Source organism: Tupaia chinensis, unplaced genomic scaffold, assembly GCF_000334495.1.
Source record: "Tupaia chinensis unplaced genomic scaffold, TupChi_1.0 Scaffold000430_1, whole genome shotgun sequence".
Lineage (NCBI taxonomy): Eukaryota > Metazoa > Chordata > Mammalia > Scandentia > Tupaiidae > Tupaia > Tupaia belangeri.
In genome coordinates this window covers 2,691,667-2,707,844 of record NW_006159935.1, presented here as the reverse complement: position 1 = coordinate 2,707,844, position 16,178 = coordinate 2,691,667, and the positions used below count along the sequence as shown (strand labels likewise).

The 16,178-nt window shown below is 48.3% G+C and overlaps 1 protein-coding gene and 1 long non-coding RNA gene across 5 annotated transcripts in view; one reads left to right on the top strand and one right to left on the bottom strand.

The window, feature by feature from the left end:
* The window catches only part of FNDC3B (fibronectin type III domain containing 3B), a 317,671-nt gene that overhangs the window by 290,612 nt on the left and 10,881 nt on the right, over window positions 1-16,178 (top strand). For all 4 annotated transcript variants that reach the window (XM_027774421.1, XM_014590333.2, XM_027774420.1 and 1 more), the window contains 2 exons: window positions 11,825-11,991; window positions 14,619-14,746. In XM_027774421.1, coding sequence (XP_027630222.1) covers window positions 11,825-11,991; window positions 14,619-14,746 — 295 coding nt within the window. The remainder of the gene's footprint in view (window positions 1-11,824; window positions 11,992-14,618; window positions 14,747-16,178) is intronic.
* LOC102493839 (uncharacterized) lies at window positions 5,743-9,913 on the bottom strand. The gene is made up of 3 exons (XR_335522.3): window positions 9,404-9,913; window positions 8,925-9,150; window positions 5,743-5,990 (listed from the first exon to the last, which is right to left on the bottom strand). It is a non-coding gene; the product is annotated as an uncharacterized LOC102493839 (long non-coding RNA).

The following is a 16,178-nucleotide window of genomic DNA, read 5'->3' as shown; positions in this document are numbered from 1 at the left end:
TCGTGCCTGCTGAAGCACGAGCCCCGTGTCCCTCAGGTGTGTCTGTCACCCTCCTTCATACGTTTAAGGAGACTGTTCCTATTCAGGCAGCTGACCTACTTACCACAGAAACTCCCTCCAGTCTCCACCGCAACGCTGTGGTCAGGGGCTTGGATTCGTTCCATGCAGTGGACCCTGGGGGCCGTCAGTAGAGACCAAGATGAAGGAATTACAAGGCCAGGCCTCCAGGAGCTTACCAAGCCACACGTGGTCACGGTGCATTGACACCACAGGAGAGAAGTGCTCGTGAGTTGGAGGAGGCAGAGACCATCTGGTTACTAAGATGGGGAGAGGTTGGCACCAGCAGGTGGCCTAGTGGTTAAGGTGCTGGGCTCTCACATGGCTGACCATGGTTCGAGTCCTGGACTTGGCAGCTTGAACTCATGCTGGGCGCGTGTACGTGTGTGCCAAAATCCCAAGAGGAGAATGGAGCAGAAGGGATTGCAGCATGGTCATCCCCCCGAGGGGTGATTTCTCACTTTCTGTCTCTGTCTCTCCAGCAAGCACATGTACCCTATAGCACAAATCTCTCTCTTAGAAGATCAGGAAAGGTTTTTTGAAGGTGGTGATATTTGAACTTGACTTTGAAGGACCTAGCAATCCTGATAGTTTGACTACAAAGGACAAAAAAGAATTGTCCTGTTGGAAACTAGTCCTGCTATAAAGAGCACAGAGAAAGTAAGGCTGCCTTTGATAGGTTCGTTAGAGATCAAGTCCTTCTCTTTCACACACACAACCGTTTGTGTTCCTGTGCTGTGTGCTTGGATCATTGTCCTGGCAGCAGACTCCGAGCAGGAAGGGACTGCAGAGTAGGAATGAGGAACAGAAACCCCAGGAAATATGGAATGCTAGAATTGGGGGCCATTCTTAAACACATCTTTATGTTTTCCATGGACTTCTGGCCTCGGTGGTAGAACTCTCCATAGAGAATAGCATCCAGTTGTACCTGCTCCTGCGTGGCCGACCCCGTGTCTCGAGTCCAGGACCCGGTGGCCTGAGAAACACGCTGGGCGTGTGAGTGCATGCCCCCAGCCTGGCAGGTCGGAGAGACGGAGGAGAAGGGAGAGCTGACCCTTCCCCGTGAGGGCGACTACTCTCGCTTGCCCTGTCTCTGTCGTCTCTGGTGAGGGCGCATCCTCTAGCAAAACAAGACAGCAAACAGCAAGCACAGAAAGGTCGCCAACCTCAGTGACTGAATTGGGAGCCGAGCCACTGTCCCCTGACCCCCAAGGCCCCGTGTCTACTGCCAGCGCCAGTAATGTCGCCCCAGCTTGCCGAGCCCTGCCCTGTGTGGGGCTGCCATCCAGGGCCCCGTGGAGAGCTGGGCAGAGGTGGTTGTGGCCCACCATCGGACGCGATTCCCAGTGGCTCCTCAGCACAGTGCTGGCCGCACAGGTACGTGTCCAAGGCATGCTGTCCTTTGACGGTTACGTGTGCCCTGTCCTGAGGAGCACAGAATCTGATCGGTGTGTGCCCTGTCCTGATGCTGGCCTGGGGAATCACAAATGACGTGCCCACATTTAAAAGGCAGTTTAAGAAAGCTCACCATTAGGAACAGTATTTTTCTTAATTTTATGAGCTGGAGTCCAAATTTATCTTTTCTAAATTAGATTCATCCTTGTTCTTAGAGATGCATCACAGTGATGGGAATATAGAGCACAGTGAACTCTGGTTATATGTGGAAGAATTTTCTTGGGCTGTGATAGCATGAGAACAGGCTGACCCAGCCTGAAGGTGACCTTCTCTGCTGTCTTGACACTGAACTCTTCCAGTTTGCCCCTCAAATCCAAGCTTTCACCTTCCGATCTCGGCCCATGAGGATCAGGAAGAAACCATCTGAGCTGGCTGCATAATACTAGGCCTCCCAGTTCTAGTCCTCTTTTATTTTCCCTCTTTTTTTTGGTGGTGGTGGGGTAGGGGGGTGTTGCCATAGGGTGCATGCGCTCACCAGAAAGACAGAGAGACAGAAAGCAAGAAATCACCCCCCAGGAGGGATGGCCATGCCACAAACCCCTCTCCTCCATTCTCCTCTCGGGATCTTGGGCACACACACACACGAGCTGGGCATGCGCTTTAAGCCACCAGGTCCAGAATTCGAACTACGGTCGACTACATGGGAGTCCAGCAACGTAGCCATTACGCTAGCTGCTGGTCCCCCGGTTCTAGTCGTCTGAGATTCTTTAGGACCTGGAACTGGCCCCTCCAATTAAAAGACACCTTGCCCTCTTCCTTCCCAAGTAGCTGCTTTCGCACTGAACTAGCTGGGTGACTTCCTAGTTGTGGCTTTTGAAACAGTGCACGTGTTGTCTAGCATCTGCATCAGTGTCGGTAAGCACCAGTACTTCCTATGGATGCGGCCAAGATTATGTGTCCCGTTTCTGGCCATGGCGCAATCCAGAGGTGGCGTAATCGTGGTTCCAGTGTGCTTCCTCTGTCCGTGGGCTCCCAGAGTGTCTCTCTTGCTGTGAATGTAACCAGTCTGTGGGCTTTTGAAAGGCGGGCTGCTGATGACGGAGTTGTCTGAAACTGTCTCTGGCCAGCTACGAAGGGGTTCTTAGCTACAAATCAATGGAAAGGAACAACTCAGGCTGACAGGTGGCATGGTGGTTGAGGTGCCGGACTCCCACATGGCTGACCATGGTTGAAGTCTCAGACCTGGTGGCTTGCTTGCTCTCTCTCTCTCATGAATGCATGTGCCCTATAGCAAATTTTTAAAAGTAATAATAATGAATAAAATTAAATGAATAATTTTAAAAAACATGTTCAATTACTAATTCCATACTTGCCAATCATCGGATTAAAGAGCTGAGTTGAGGGACCAGCAATTGGCATAATGGCTATGTCGCTAGACTCCCATGTAGTCAACCGCTGTTCAAGTCCTGGACCCAGTGACTTAAACTCACACGGGGCACGTGTGCATGCATGCCCAAGATCCTGAGAGGAAAATGGAGGAGAAGGGATTATGGCATGGCCATCCCCCCTGGGGGGTGATTTCTCACTTTCTGTCTCTGTCTCTTTCTGGCGAGCGCACACACCCTATAGCAAAAACCTCTCCAATCAATCAATAAAGAGCTGAGAGTTGATTTTGACTCAACCATTGGCTCTCTTTTTTTCCTCATCCATACAATGAAGGGGTTAAACTAGAAGATGATTCTTAATGTCCTTTATGTATTTTTCATCTTAAAGCAATGAATTTTTATATTGGGTCATCAGAAAAGTCATGACGTGTTTTTCTACACAAAAATGCAGCATGACTTTTCTGACAACCAAACAGAATGGGCATCTGTGAGCTAAATCTTTTTAAAACTTGTCCCTCATAACAGATTGAGGTGTGTTATCTTTGTCTCCATACTTTTAGCTTCTGCTTTTCAGAAGTAAGAAAATGAGGGAGAATTCCGTTCAAAGGCATCTCTGGGCCCACAGAGTAGGTACCATGAGCAAAGCTCACCACCTGAATTGAAAACATTTATAGACAAGAAGTTATCATTAAAAATTAAATGGTGGCAGACATGCCCAAGGAATACTGCGGGGATTTGATCCATTTATGAATCTTGTGATGGATGAGCGTGTGGAGATGGCAACTCGTGGGCAACAGGACAGCACTGGAGTGGTGTAATATGAGGACATAGTATCCTCGTGTTAGAAGCCTTGGGATGAGTATAAATAATAGCCGTTCACCAGACAAACCCGGGTCCCCTCGTCAGCAGGCCCGTTTTTACTATGATGTAAAAATCAGGTCGTGTACATTTTCATAATAAACTTTTTGTTAAGTAAAATTTTTTTTTAAATTAAATTTTTAAAAAAGTAAGAAAATAAGGACACTAACTTGCTCAATAGTGACAACTTCATTTTCAAAACCTGTCATATTGTGCATCTTTGATACACTGATTTATGTTTATATACATCTCAATCAAAAAAATTGGAAATGACCTAGAGATTTATAAATATAGTGTTTGGCCAAAGATATTTCTAAAGTTTCGAAAAGAACTTTATATTATTTCGGGGACTTCTACCAAGTCTTCCTACCCATCAGGTGAAAACCTATATTGTTTTTGATAAGTCAAATTGATTAGAACTTACGATGATTGGCAGCTTATACATGCAAATACTATGCGTAGGTATTGGGTGGACAAAGATAGTAAGGTAGATTGTGCCCTTAAGCCTGAAGTCTGTGAGAGGTGGCAGATGGACAGATACGTGAAAGCAGACTACGGTGTGGAGGGCTTGAAGACTGACATGGTCCTGGAGTATTAGGCAGATTGGGGGGATGGCATCTATGATGGCTTATATTAAATGAACAAGGAAGGCTTCTTAGGTTGGGTGAGTCTTAAAAGGACGTCCCGATCCTGAGGACTCGGGAGTGGATGGAAAGGCAACATCTCCGGAGCAGAGAATAGAACCCTGGGTCTTTCTCCAAGTAACCATGTCTTTCTTTCTTTGTATTCTAGAACTGTTGACTTTTTGGCTGATTTGCTTTGGGTTTTCCTTATGTTGGGGCCTATTTGTGTAAATAGGAATTCTGAAGGGCATCTTGCCCAAACCCCTTGCCTCAACATACATCAACTTAGAACTCACCCAGATCATGTGGACTTTGTAGAAATGTCCCCCTTAGAGAGGACATTCATTTCTCATGTATTCAAGCCTTAGACCCATGGGTCCCCAGTCCGTATTTATGTAGCAGCTTTAAAGCAACACCTCATATTTATAAGACTAAGTTTATACAGCTAGTGGTTAGATTGTAATCATTCAGTCAGCCGCTGTTTCTTGAATTACAACTGTGTGCTAGACCTTATGAGGTATGTGGCCTGTCTATAAGAGCTTGTCTTCCTGAGGAAAGAAATTAACATTAAAAATGAGCAGACAACGTAAGAAACTCTATTTAATCTTAACAGAAAAATGAAAATTAGATTAGTTCGGCTTTAGCGTGATTAAGTCTATTAATCTTAGCAGAATGGCACAGCAGATCTGAATGTTTTTGTTTCTCATGTTATTCAAGAAAAATAGATCCCCAAAGCAAACCTCTTCATAATGCTGCGTTAACCTCGTGGAGACACGAGAATAACGGGTCCGCCTGTGCGTCTGAAGCATCAGTGCTGCGCTGGCTCTTGAAGATGTGTGTGTCCGCGGTACCGAGATGAACTGTGACCCTCTCTTAGCAGAAAGGGAGTCGCTGCTGTCTTTGCCCTGACCCTCGCAGGTCTGTTTCCCGGTAACCATGCACAGCAGCGAGGAGGCGGTAGGAGCGTAGATTCCAGGAATGCATTTATGGTTCATCTGTTGTTCAGGTTTTGTTAGACAGCCGGTGCTTTTCACAGCAAGGCTCCAGCGAGATTGGGTGGGGGATCTAGTGGAGCAGACAACGGCCACTTGCTGTCCACAGCTCAGCCTTGGGCCCCAGGCTCATGTCCCTTCAGCCAGCAAAACCAGGGCTTGGTCACGTCCACAGGGACTGCTGTGGGCCTTACAGAGGGCAGGACGCAGTCTGTACAAAGAAACCTGAGAGAATACGCAGCTGGCAAGCAGCGAAAGTGCCCAGATGCGTGTGGGCCCTGGAAGAGGACTGACCTTTCCCGGTCTGCCCGTTACAGCAGACTCCTAGCCGAGCTTCTCAGAGCAAGTTGCCGACCTAAATGGAGCAGCCGTGAGCCAGCGGGCTCGGGGCTGGCCTGTGAGCGACCCCCGGCATTCACTTCCCGTCATGAGCCAGCGAGCTCAGGGCTGCCCTGTGAGCGACCCCCGGCATTCACTTCCCGTGCTTCATTGGACGAGGTCTCAGGTGACATGATCACTTTAGTTTGACAGAGAACATGTTTATGTTATGTGGTTCTTGACATGGGTGTCAGATCTTTGTTATAATCCCAGACTCGTCACTGCGTGTCTAAAGGGCCAGAGGCACATGCCCTAACTTTTTGTCTTTGTCTCCAAAGTGGAAGTAGTGATGCCTTCCTCACCTACATGATGGGGGAAAAAGAAACCTTTTAGAAACCTTTCTTAGAGAAGAATGAAAATTCAGCCTCTAAAATTCATCCTAGGGACCCGCAGTTGGTGTGGTGGTTAAGGACTGGACTTTAACATGGCCAACCATGGTTTGCGTCCCAGATCCAGTGGCTTGAAACTCACACCGAGTTTGTTTCTGTGTGTGTGTGCACGCATGCGCACGTGTGCACCCCCAAAATCCCTAGAGGAGGATGGAGGAGAAGGCATTGCAGTGTGGCCATCCCCCACAAGGACTGATTTCTCATTTTCCTTCTCTGTCTCTCTCTGGTAAGCACATGTGGCCTATTACAGGAACCTAAAAAAAGAAGAAAAAAAAATTTATCCTAAAGAGTAGTCAATTTCAAGTTCAAATGTCTAGGCTCAGGCAGAGATGAGAGGTAGAAAAAAAAATAGCTATTTAATATCTTAATGGGACTAGAGATATCATTTAGATTAGTTTTTATCTCCATTTATTAAAAACTAAGCAAACACTCTGACAGTGACACGGAGTAGAACAGACATCCTGCAAAGCTGGCCTATAGAGGGAGGCCCTGCGTGCCCAAGACCTCCCTGGGTATACCAGGCATGCACTTGCCCCTGACTGGGGACAGGTCAACGCTGGGGTGCAGTTGTAGTATCAAGACCTTCTTGGGTGTGCTTTCTGTCTCCCTATTTCTCTTGCTCATGGAAAAATAAATACAGACTTTTTAAAATTGGCATAAATAAGGGACCAGCAAATGGCATAATGGCTACATCGCTGGACTCCCATGTAGTCGGCTACGGTTCGAGTCCTAGACTCGGTGGCTTAAACTCATGCTGGGAGTGTGTGCACGCGTGCCCAAGATCCTGAGAGGAGAATGGAGGAGAAGGTATTACAGCATGGCCATCCCCCGAGGGAGTGATTTCTCGCTTTCTGTCTCTGTCTTTTTGGTGAGCGCACATGCCCTATAGCAAAAACCTCTCAAAAAAAAAAAAAAATCGGCAAATAAACAACAGAATGGAATTGAGTACATTTTCCTTGGGTAGAGGCATGGCCACTAACAAACTGGAAAACTCGGGAAGGAATATTCTTAAAGATGAGATTTGCTATTTATGTTTGAAAGCAAAGTAGAATGAGGTTTTCAAGATTCTCAGGTAGTAGTTAGAAATACTAGTCATTCTTTCTTCGAATACGCATAAAATTGCTGCTTTACCGTGTCAATGTATAAAGTATAACTTAAACAATAAACAATTTCTATTTGAAAATAAATGTCCTTTTATTCCCTTATTCTCTATGAAGAGTTAAGGTTATCAGTAACTATAGTGAAATTTTACTTCTTCTAAAAGGAGCGTGGGGTCAGCAGGTGGCATGGTGATTAGGGTGCAGGACCCCACATGGCCGACTGTGCACTTTTGAGTCTCGGACCTGGTAGCTTGAGTAATACACCAGGAGCATGCGTATGCCTGCCCAAAATCCCAAGAGGAGAAGGGATTGTGACATGGCCATCTCTCTGGGGAGTGATTTCTCACTTTCCCTTCCTGTGTGTCTCTCTCTGGTGAACTTACATGCCTTATAGCAAAAACTAAAAAGGCAAAACAGAGGCGCCTAGAGCTAGACGGTGGCACAGCAGTAAACCCCGATGCTCTGAGGCTGATCCCTGTGTAAAGTTCTGGGTCCACACTTGGAGACCTCCCTGAGAACACCAGGCATGAGTATGCCCGGGATACAAGGCTGGCTGAAGCCTGGTGGGTTGTGGCCTCCAGACCTTGTTTGGGATTCTCTTTCTCTTACTTTTTCTCTCTGTCTCATTCATGGATAGGGAAGGAGGAATGGAAGAAGGAAAGAAAGAGAAAGAAATGAACATAAAAATTCAACCCATTAATCAGAAAGTACCATAGCCTGATCACTCACAAGCTGAAAGATCCTTCTCTAATCAAGGACTGGGTAGGGGTAAGAGGGAGGAGTCGGACATCATTAATCTTTTGGAAATAATAAGTCTGCATTTTCATGCTCAGGGTGTAAACTGGGACTGTCATCAACCTCAAAGTCAGCTTAGGAAACGCTGCTTCCCTGCTTCAGGTGTCCCCACCCAAGCCCCCGTTTCCATCTGCTCTACACGGAACGGGTAGGACTCCGTGTTCCTGCAGCTGAGCATGTGCTGTTTCTATTTTGAAGATATTCCATTCCTAAGCGGCACTTGAGTAATGCAGGAAATAGTCTCTCTCTCTCTCTCTCTCTCTCTCTCTCTCTCTCTCTCTCTCACACACACACACACACACACACACACTCCACAGAGCCCACGGAGTCCAGGAAAATTCAGGAAAAGAAACATGTCGCTGTTAAGGAATATGGCCGTAGGCGGCTTCCTAACAGCTGCGGCCCGGTGACGCTGAGCGTGTTCTGAGAGGGGCCGTTTGCAGCCTTTGCGGAGGCCACTTCAGGTGAGCAGGTTCGGCCACTCCACAGAGTCCATATTAATGGGCTGCTGTCCGCCTGTAGTTGGCCTCGGGCCTGGAGAGTGGCGAGGCAGTAAACACACAAACCTGAGCCTCTCCCGTGTTGCCTGCCGTGGGTTTAAGGGACAGGCCAAAGCGCTCTTGGAGGCTTCTTTACAAACCACAGTGTTTTAAGGAAGCAAATTTAAAAATTCAGTAATTCTTTACATACACACACACACACACACACACACACGTGCATACATGCACACACACACAGTTATAATTGCGCTTGCAGGAACATTTAAAGCTGTAACATGACTGAAACTTCAGTTGTACTTCAGTGAAAAAAGGTCATTTTCTGTTTTGAGAGATTTTTTTTTGCTATAGGACATGTGCGCTTGCCAGAGAGACAGAGACAAAGAGACAGAGAGAAATCACCCCCCAGGGGAAATGACCACGCCACAATCCCTTCTCCTCCAGACTGGGCTTACCTGGAAAAGGAGGGAGGGAGGAATAACTTCCCCTTGGCCTGTTCTGAGCTCCATTCTGCCGAGAAGCCCCAATTTCCTTTCCAAGTGGCATCACCTTGCAGGGCGGCCTCCTGCAGCTGCCTCGTCCCCTCTCCCTGAATCGGGGGCAGCGTCTCCTTCAGAACCTTCTTAGTCACTCACACTTTTTTGGACAACAAGCACCCTGTCTTGCGCTGTCTGTATCTCTCTGGTCAAATTAAAAAAATAATAATAAATACATTTAAATTAAAAATAATTCTTCTTAAAAAATGTAAACCAAGTTAAAGAAACAAAATACCCCCAAAACAGCAGGTTTTGATGTTTTTGAAAATTGATCATGTGTTTGCTCGAATTAGATTACACCCCAATGAGAGAAGTAAATCTGCTTCAGGAAAGTTCTCTGTGGCCAGGAGTGGTGCTGGTCATATCCCAGTCCAGGCTCAGACACAGACCAGACTTACCTTCCCAAGGAAGGCCGCGCGGAGAGGAGGGCGGCAGGGAAGCAGTTCTGTTCCTAAAGTCCTCTCCAAACGCTTTTTCCCATAAGAATCATTCATTTAGTTTCTTCTTCCTCTTCCTCTTCTTCTTCTTCATTTGCTATAGGGTGTGCACGCCCCAGAGAGCCCCAGAGGGTGGGAGAAGAGCGTGAGCCCTGTGGGAAGTTGGTAATGAAGATGTAACACTTCTTAAGCTGTGGCTTCCATTTGTGATACAATTAAGGGCAATTACTCCCATTAGAATCCTAGCCTAGGTGAGGCCCAGTTAATAAATTGCTGTTTGCCTCCAGCATTAGCAAGGCTGTCTCACCAGGATGGCAGTGTGTGAAGAGGGCTCAGTAGGTTGCCATGGTATTTGTGGGATTCAGCGTGGCGCCAGCGTTCCCAGAAATAAAAAATGTTCAGCCTTCGGTAATAGGTTTGTCCTTACCCAGTAAAGCAGACAGACCCTAAGTAGGTGAGTGGACTGGGGCTCGGGAACTCGATCACAAAAGCCCAGGAGGCCGTGATGTTTTAAAGTTAAGCACCGGCCCGGCGGGTTTTGTAGAACGGAGTCATTGATCTCTGTGTGTGTCTGCCCATGTATCATCCCTCCATCCGGAGAACTCGATCGCAAAAGCCCAGGAGGCGTGATGTTTTAAAGTTAAGCATCTGCCCGGCGGGTTTTGTAGAACGGAGTCATTGATCTCTGTGTGTGTCTGCCCATGTATCATCCCTCCATCCGGAGGGTCTGTGCTCCAGCACACGGACTGGCTGCTGCTCTCCTTGGGGAAAACCCTACCACATAGGACCAGCTAACCCACAGGGATTAGGCCTCATTCATCTTCAATCCACAGGGCCTCGCACGCAGCAGGTGCCGAGAAACATGCGCCAAATGAACACGTGAATTCTGCTCCCCACCCCCCAGGCCAAGCTGGCCTGAGAGTCAGACACCTCGAGCTGTGATTATGCCACTGCCTGCCCCAGTTGTGAAGCGGGCAGATTGTCCTCAGGTGCTCGGAAAAGCCCTGGAGGCGAGACCCAGGTGGCCCGTGTTGGCCTGGACAGTGCCGGGAACTTGACTGGGTACTGGTGCTCCAAAGTGATTTTGGACCAGCAGACCGTGGACCCAGAGACTCCTACAGAGCCTGGACAACTTACGGGAAGTTATGTTATTTAAAAAACTTACAGCTAAAAAAGAACAACATTAACAGTACACTGTATGTTGCAGTAATCCAGTTTCATTGTGAAAATGTTAGGGTTTCAAGAATCTGAGGCTTTTTTTTTTTTTAATCTTGCTAGAGGACACATGCTCACGAGAGAGAGAGACAGAGAGAAAAAGTGAGAAGGCATCCCCGTAGAGATGTTCACAGCACAATCTTGCCTTCATGTCCACCTCCTTTCTGGATTTTGGGCACGCACACGTGGCGTGTTTCTCAAACCACCAGGTCTGGGACTGGGACTGCAAACTCAGCCATGTGGGTTCCAGCTGCCTTAATAAGCATAGGCCACAGGCTAGCTGGCCTTACTTTTTAATTTTTGTGCCATCTGTGCTTACATTTCATTGAAATAACAGCAGAGAAGTCCAAAACAGTCCTGAATCAGGTAGACGGACCAGACATTGCCAGGCCAGACTGTCCTGCCCATTCGGCTTTTTCTCTTCTTTTGATTAACCTGACAGAGGAGTCTAAATGGAGTATTATTTTACATATTCTCCTAAAACTCCATATGCCTGGGGCCAGCCAGTAACGTGGTGGTTAAGGCAGCTAGATTCCCTGATGGCCAACTTAATGATTCGAGTCTTGGACCCAATAGCTTGAAAGTCATGCGTGAGCAGGTGTGTCCAAAACCCCAAGAGGAGAGTGGATGAGAAGGGATTGTGGCATGGCCCTCTCCCTGTATGGGAAGGAAGGACTTCTCACTTTGTTCTCTGTCTGGTGAGTGCACTTACCCCTATGACAGAACACTTTAAAAAAATTAAAGAACTGTTTCTGGCCAAACCTCAATTCTTTGGAAAATTCAGACAAAGAGAACATCTTATTTCTCAGGTATCCAGTTAACATTAACCTCATTGTCTAGTACACCTTATGTTAGTTAACACTATCGGCTTATACATTTTTCAGTTGTTTTTTTATTAGTGAGTAAAAAGATGAATAATAATGAAATCTAGAACATAATTAAAGGAGTCTCATCACGATCTGTGTGCTTCAGATTGTTTTTCTTTTATATAAACATACATTAGACATTCAACTTAACCCTAACAGAGCAGCTGGTTGATCATTAATTCAGACCGTAGGAAAACCGTTTACTGAGTCGGCCTAACCTGACCCACTAGTTCGCATTATAATTAATCCGTCCTCATTAATGGAAGTTCAGCCACCTAATGGACTCTGCTCCTTCCTCCAGGTTCATCTCCATCTACAGAGGACCCAGCCACACCTACAAGGTCCAGAGACTAACGGAATCTACGTGCTACTCCTTCAAAATCCAGGCAGCCAGCGAGGCTGGGGAAGGGCCCTTCTCGGAAACCTACACCTTCAGCACAACCAAAAGTGTCCCTCCCACCCTCAAAGGTCTGTAGACCGAGTCTTCTACATGCTGTCCTCCTCAGCAGGGACGTGTCGGGGCTTAGAGGAGGCCGCTTGGTTTGGGCCTTATATGTACTCTTGGTGTTTCTAACTTCAGCAAGATGGAGTCGACATTCTGAGAAAGGAAGCTGAGGCATGGGTTCTCTGAAGGAAAGGAAAGGCCTTCCAGGAGGTGTACAGGTGACAAGGAAGTGGAAATGTCACAAACTGTCAGTGAGAGTTCTCATCCCCATGGCGACAGACACACAAAAGATCTGAGGGACTCTGGGTTAGAAATGAGAGCCAGATTCCTGATGTTATAGCACTTACTACACTTTTCCAAGGAAGGTCTGAGAATCTCCTTCCCTAGAATCCCCTTCCCAGAGACGTTCACAGGGGCCGCAACTGACATGTCTCCGGGAGACTGGTGCCCGGGAACCGGGACGCCCTCCCCTCTGCCCAGGACGGCCACGGAGCTGCCTTGGAAAAGCTGCGGCAGGGACCTGGTCCAGTCTGGAGGTTTCTGAGTGACCAATTTCCTCCTCCATTCCTTTATTGGGATGAGGAGACCCCTCCGATCCGAACTTCCATCTCCCTCAGGACGTGTGAACAAAAGCCGCCCGCTCTGCCCAGCCCTCTCAGGGACTCTTGAGGCTCTGCCTTCCCCACCCAGAGGTCCTGGTTCTGGAGGGCCTGCTGCTCATCTGTAAGGGAGGCGGGCAGTGTGGTGGCTTTATCCAGCAGCAGCTCAGACGACCCTGAGGCCGCTGGACAGAGGCAGACATCGGGCTGTGGGGCAGGCCCTGGGTGTGGTCTGGCTTCAGGAGCGGGGTGGTTCGACTGCGGCTTCCACATGCAGGAGCCGCCAGCCACTGTGGCCTCCAGGACCTGGGGTGGGGTCTGGCCTGCAGGCTGTTCCCCGCCACCCCTTCTAGGACCGGTTTACAGTATAGGTCCTCTCTGCTTCCTTGCCCCACTGGCTCCTGGGTAGCTTCTCCTCTGCGTGATTAAGAACATAAGCACTGGGACCAGCAGATGGCATAGCTGTCACGTCACTGGACTCCCACATGGCCAACTGTGGTTCGAGTCCTGGACCTGGTCACTTCAAAATTATGCCAGGCTCATGTGTGCCCAAGATCCTGGGAGGAGATTGTGGTGTGGCCATCTCCCTGGGTGGGGGGAGGGTGATTTCTCTCTCAGGCATGCATATGTGCCCTAAGGCTAAAACCTCCTTTAAAAATATAAATAAATAAAACTTACTGCACATGTGCATACGCACACGCAGCTGGCAGGGTCACTTGGGCAGTGCATGTCCTGGCTCTTTGGCACAGCCTCGCCTTCCAGCTCTAACAGAAAAGCTTTCTGAGAGCCGCGTGCTGACCGAGTTGTTGGGACCCGAAGGGGTTGCCACATTTGCTAGCGAGTGACCTCAAGGTCTTCCCGAACAGCCCCGACTTTGCCGGTCTGCGTGGGGATTCCTTCTGTGGAGAACAGCAGCGCATGAGTAGCAGGGGCGTGCTGTGGTCCGTGAGCCCCAGAAGGGGCGATTCCTCACGCTGCCACGTGCCTGTTGTCTTCGTCTCGCTCTCAGAGTCAGGAAATTGTTGTCTTTGCCGGAGAGCTGTTTAGTCTGATAAGACGCCTTATTTAGTTTTGCCATAAATTGCTTGACCTTTTGTCCAAGCAATTCCAAAATGGGGTCTTTTTATTTATTTTTTTTTAGAAAATTTTTCTGGAAACAAGATCATATGGAATTACAATAGGAACAACTGCCTCTAAAGACTTCATTATTTATCATTAGAAATGAAAGTGGAAGGGGTTCCAGAGAGAGGAGTTACACATTCTAATAGGAAATTGTCAGATTTTGGATCAGGCTTTAGAGATAAACTAAAGCTATGAGGAAAAACAAATTTTTAAGAGATTTTTGCTTTAGGGCATGTGTGCTTGTCATAGAGACTAAGAGATAGAAAGAGAGAAATCACCCCCCGGGGGATGGCCACACCGCAACCCCTTCTCCTCCATTCTCCTCTCAGTATCTTGAGCACGCATGCACACGTGCACCTGGTGAAAAATAAACTACAGAATGAGTATACATGTAACTGGTAAAGGCTTTCAATGCTGCCCATTCTGTAGACAGGAAATTCTCCTCTCTCGCCTCCCCTCACACGGATATACCCACTCTCTTCCTGAACCCCGACGTGTACCTGTCCCTCCCATGGGAATCTGCTTATGTTTCTCTACTTACACCTTCTCTTCTCCTCCCTCCGCTATGTCTGAGGTCCCTCAAATACAGGGTCTATGTTACCTATTTCTGCATCCTCCAGGTACTTGACACCAGGCCTACCCCACAGAAGGTGCCCAATAACCATTGGAAGAGGAGTAGCAAGGTCATCCAGGCCAAGTAGTTATTCCTGGGAGGATGAGCAAAGGGTTTTTCATTGGGGCTTTCTACTCAGGACTTGTCGGTGCCTAACGGCCACCCTGCTGGTTTCTGGGGAGCTGGGCAGTGAGTCCCCTCTCAGGGTTAGACGTAGGCCTGATCCTACCCTATCTGGAGTCTCACTAATTAGGCTGAAATGTTGACTGTGAACAGGATACTTGGAATTTTGAGTTTGTGCGGATTTGTATTTCAGCACCTCGAGTAACACAGTTGGAAGGAAACTCGTGTGAGATTTTATGGGAGACGGTACCACCCATGAAAGGCGACCCTGTCAGCTACATCCTACAGGTGTTGGTTGGGAGAGAATCCGAATACAAACAGGTAAGACCGGTGTGCTGGCACCCAGCAGCTGGTTGGAGTCAGGCTGGCTCCTGCCTCTGCCCGTCGCTGGGAATGTTTCAATGAGCTGCATTTTTTACACGTCAGCGATGAAAACTGCCTGGCGTGTACGTTACCTCATTCTAAAGGGCACTTGAGCCTTATTTTTCATGTCATTGTTTCATGACGCCATGGGAGTCATCTAGGAGATGACCGGCAGAAGCTTGTCCTAGGAGGAGCGTCACTGGGTACCTGCAGTCGGTCTTGACAACTACAGAATGAGTATACATGTAACTGGTAAAGGCTTTCAATGCTGCCCATTCTGTAGACAGGAAATTCTCCTCTCTCGCCTCCCCTCACACGGATATACCCACTCTCTTCCTGAACCCCGACGTGTACCTGTCCCTCCCATGGGAATCTGCTTATGTTTCTCTACTTACACCTTCTCTTCTCCTCCCTCCGCTATGTCTGAGGTCCCTCAAATACAGGGTCTATGTTACCTATTTCTGCATCCTCCAGGTACTTGACACCAGGCCTACCCCACAGAAGGTGCCCAATAACCATTGGAAGAGGAGTAGCAAGGTCATCCAGGCCAAGTAGTTATTCCTGGGAGGATGAGCAAAGGGTTTTTCATTGGGGCTTTCTACTCAGGACTTGTCGGTGCCTAACGGCCACCCTGCTGGTTTCTGGGGAGCTGGGCATTGAGTCCCCTCTCAGGGTTAGACGTAGGCCTGATCCTGCCCTATCTGGAGTCTCACTAATTAGGCTGAAATGTTGACTGTGAACAGGATACTTGGAATTTTGAGTTTGTGCGGATTTGTATTTCAGCACCTCGAGTAACACAGTTGGAAGGAAACTCGTGTGAGATTTTATGGGAGACGGTACCACCCATGAAAGGCGACCCTGTCAGCTACATCCTACAGGTGTTGGTTGGGAGAGAATCCGAATACAAACAGGTAAGACCGGTGTGCTGGCACCCAGCAGCTGGTTGGAGTCAGGCTGGCTCCTGCCTCTGCCCGTCGCTGGGAATGTTTCAATGAGCTGCATTTTTTACACGTCAGCGATGAAAACTGCCTGGCGTGTACGTTACCTCATTCTAAAGGGCACTTGAGCCTTATTTTTCATGTCATTCATGACGCCATGGGAGTCATCTAGGAGATGACCGGCAGAAGCTTGTCCTAGGAGGAGCGTCAGTGGGTACCTGCAGTCGGTCTTGACAGACGTTTGCAGTGTCCAGGTCTGTGCGTACTGGAGAACTACAGCACCAGTGGTTCACTGCAGAGCGGCAGTGGTCTTCGTTCAGCCACTGAGGCCTAGATCCTATCTGCCTTTTTGTAGCTTATGATGGAAAGGGGTTGGCAGGTGGCATGGTGGTTAAGGGCCCTGGACTCCCTCATGGCTGACTGCGGTTCAAGTCCTGGACCTGGTGTCTTGC